General features: G+C 45.2%; 1 protein-coding gene across 4 annotated transcripts in view; it reads left to right on the top strand.

The window, feature by feature from the left end:
- LOC106869930 (protein EFR3 homolog A) overlaps window positions 1–1,467 on the top strand; it is a 77,992-nt gene that overhangs the window by 41,055 nt on the left and 35,470 nt on the right. For all 4 annotated transcript variants that reach the window (XM_052976065.1, XM_052976064.1, XM_052976062.1 and 1 more), the window contains one exon: window positions 639–717. In XM_052976065.1, the coding sequence (XP_052832025.1) occupies window positions 639–717 (79 nt within the window). The remainder of the gene's footprint in view (window positions 1–638; window positions 718–1,467) is intronic.

The raw sequence follows: 1,467 nt of genomic DNA, 5'->3' as shown, positions 1-1,467 counted from the left end.
CATGTAAAAAATACCTGTGCTGGAACTGTGTGGTTGGGAAGCACACAGCCACACCTGCACGGCACCTGTGCCCAGCGTTGCCTTTCTGGCACTTGTGCCCGTGGCATGTGTAATGGACTTTCAAGCGAGATCGTTGCCAGTGCCCCATGACTGGCTTTTGTGCGGGTAGCATATAAAATACACCATTTTGAGCGTAGCCGTTGCCAGTACCGCCTGACTGGCCTTCGTGCCGGTGGCACGTAAAAGCACCCACTACACTCTCTGAGTGGTTGGCGTTAGGAAGGGCATCCAGCTGTAGAAACTCTGCCAAATCAGGTTGGAGCCTGGTGTAGCCATCTAGTTTCACCAGTCCTCAGTCAAATCGTCCAACCCATGCTAGCATGGAAAGCGGACATTAAACTATGATGATGATGATGATGATTTAAAGTATGAAAATATTTCATAAAATAAACTATTTAATCTTTTCCTAAAAAGTGTCTTTGATATCTTCTTGTTTTACTCACTGTACTGTGGCCATGCTGGGTTTGTTGCCTTGAAGGGCAAACAAATCAACCACAGTACTGCTTTTGTTTTGTTTTTTTTTAATCCTGTCAGAGTTAATATGTTAATCTTGTGTTTATTTCTTCTTTTCATTGCAGCCACCTTGATCTACATAAGCTCTGGGTTCCGAATGATTTTGCCATCAAATGTTTCAAAATTATCATGTATTCCATTCAAGTAAGTAACTTCTCTTTAACGATGATCTTGTTGTTGTTGCCTTGCTGTGAAGGTGCATGGCTCAGTGGTTAGAGCGTCAAAGTTATGACTGTGAGGTTGTGAGTTTGAATCCCGGACCAGGCTGTGTGTTGTGTTCTTGAGTAAGACCCTTTACTTCACATTGCTCCAGTTCACTCAGCTGTAGAAATGAGTTGCGACATCACTGGTGCCAAGCTGTATCGGCCCCTTTGCCTTTCCCTTGGATAACACTGGTGGCATGGAGAGCGGAGGCCGGTATGCATGGCGACTTCTGGTCTTCCATAAACAACCTTGCCCAGACTTGTGCCTGGGAGGGTAACTTTCTAGGTGAAATCCCATAAAAATTCATGACCGAAAGGTGGAGTCTCCGATGTTGTTGTTGCTACTGCTGCTTTTGGTTGTGTTTTTGTTGTTGGGGAGAAAGAGAGCCTGCCTTATGTCGACCCAATAGAGGGACCAGCTATCCGAGTTGATAGTACCAGGGTAGATAAAGCAATTAAGAGTATGAAGACCGGGAAAGCCCCCGGCCCATCAGGAATCACTGCAGAGATGCTCAAAATATCTGGCAGTGTTGGCTATAGCCTAGTCACCCGTATTACGAACCAGGTGATACACGAAGGAGTCATACCCTATGACTGGTGTAGCAGCATCATAGTCAACTGCTACAAAGGTAAAGGGGACGCTTTAGATACAAATAATTACAGAGGCATCAAGCTGTTAGATCAGGTTATG

This window comes from Octopus bimaculoides, chromosome 23 (genome assembly GCF_001194135.2).
Source record: "Octopus bimaculoides isolate UCB-OBI-ISO-001 chromosome 23, ASM119413v2, whole genome shotgun sequence".
NCBI lineage: Eukaryota > Metazoa > Mollusca > Cephalopoda > Octopoda > Octopodidae > Octopus > Octopus bimaculoides.
The sequence above is the reverse complement of the archived record's forward strand: the minus strand, read 5'-3'. Positions and strand labels throughout refer to the sequence as shown.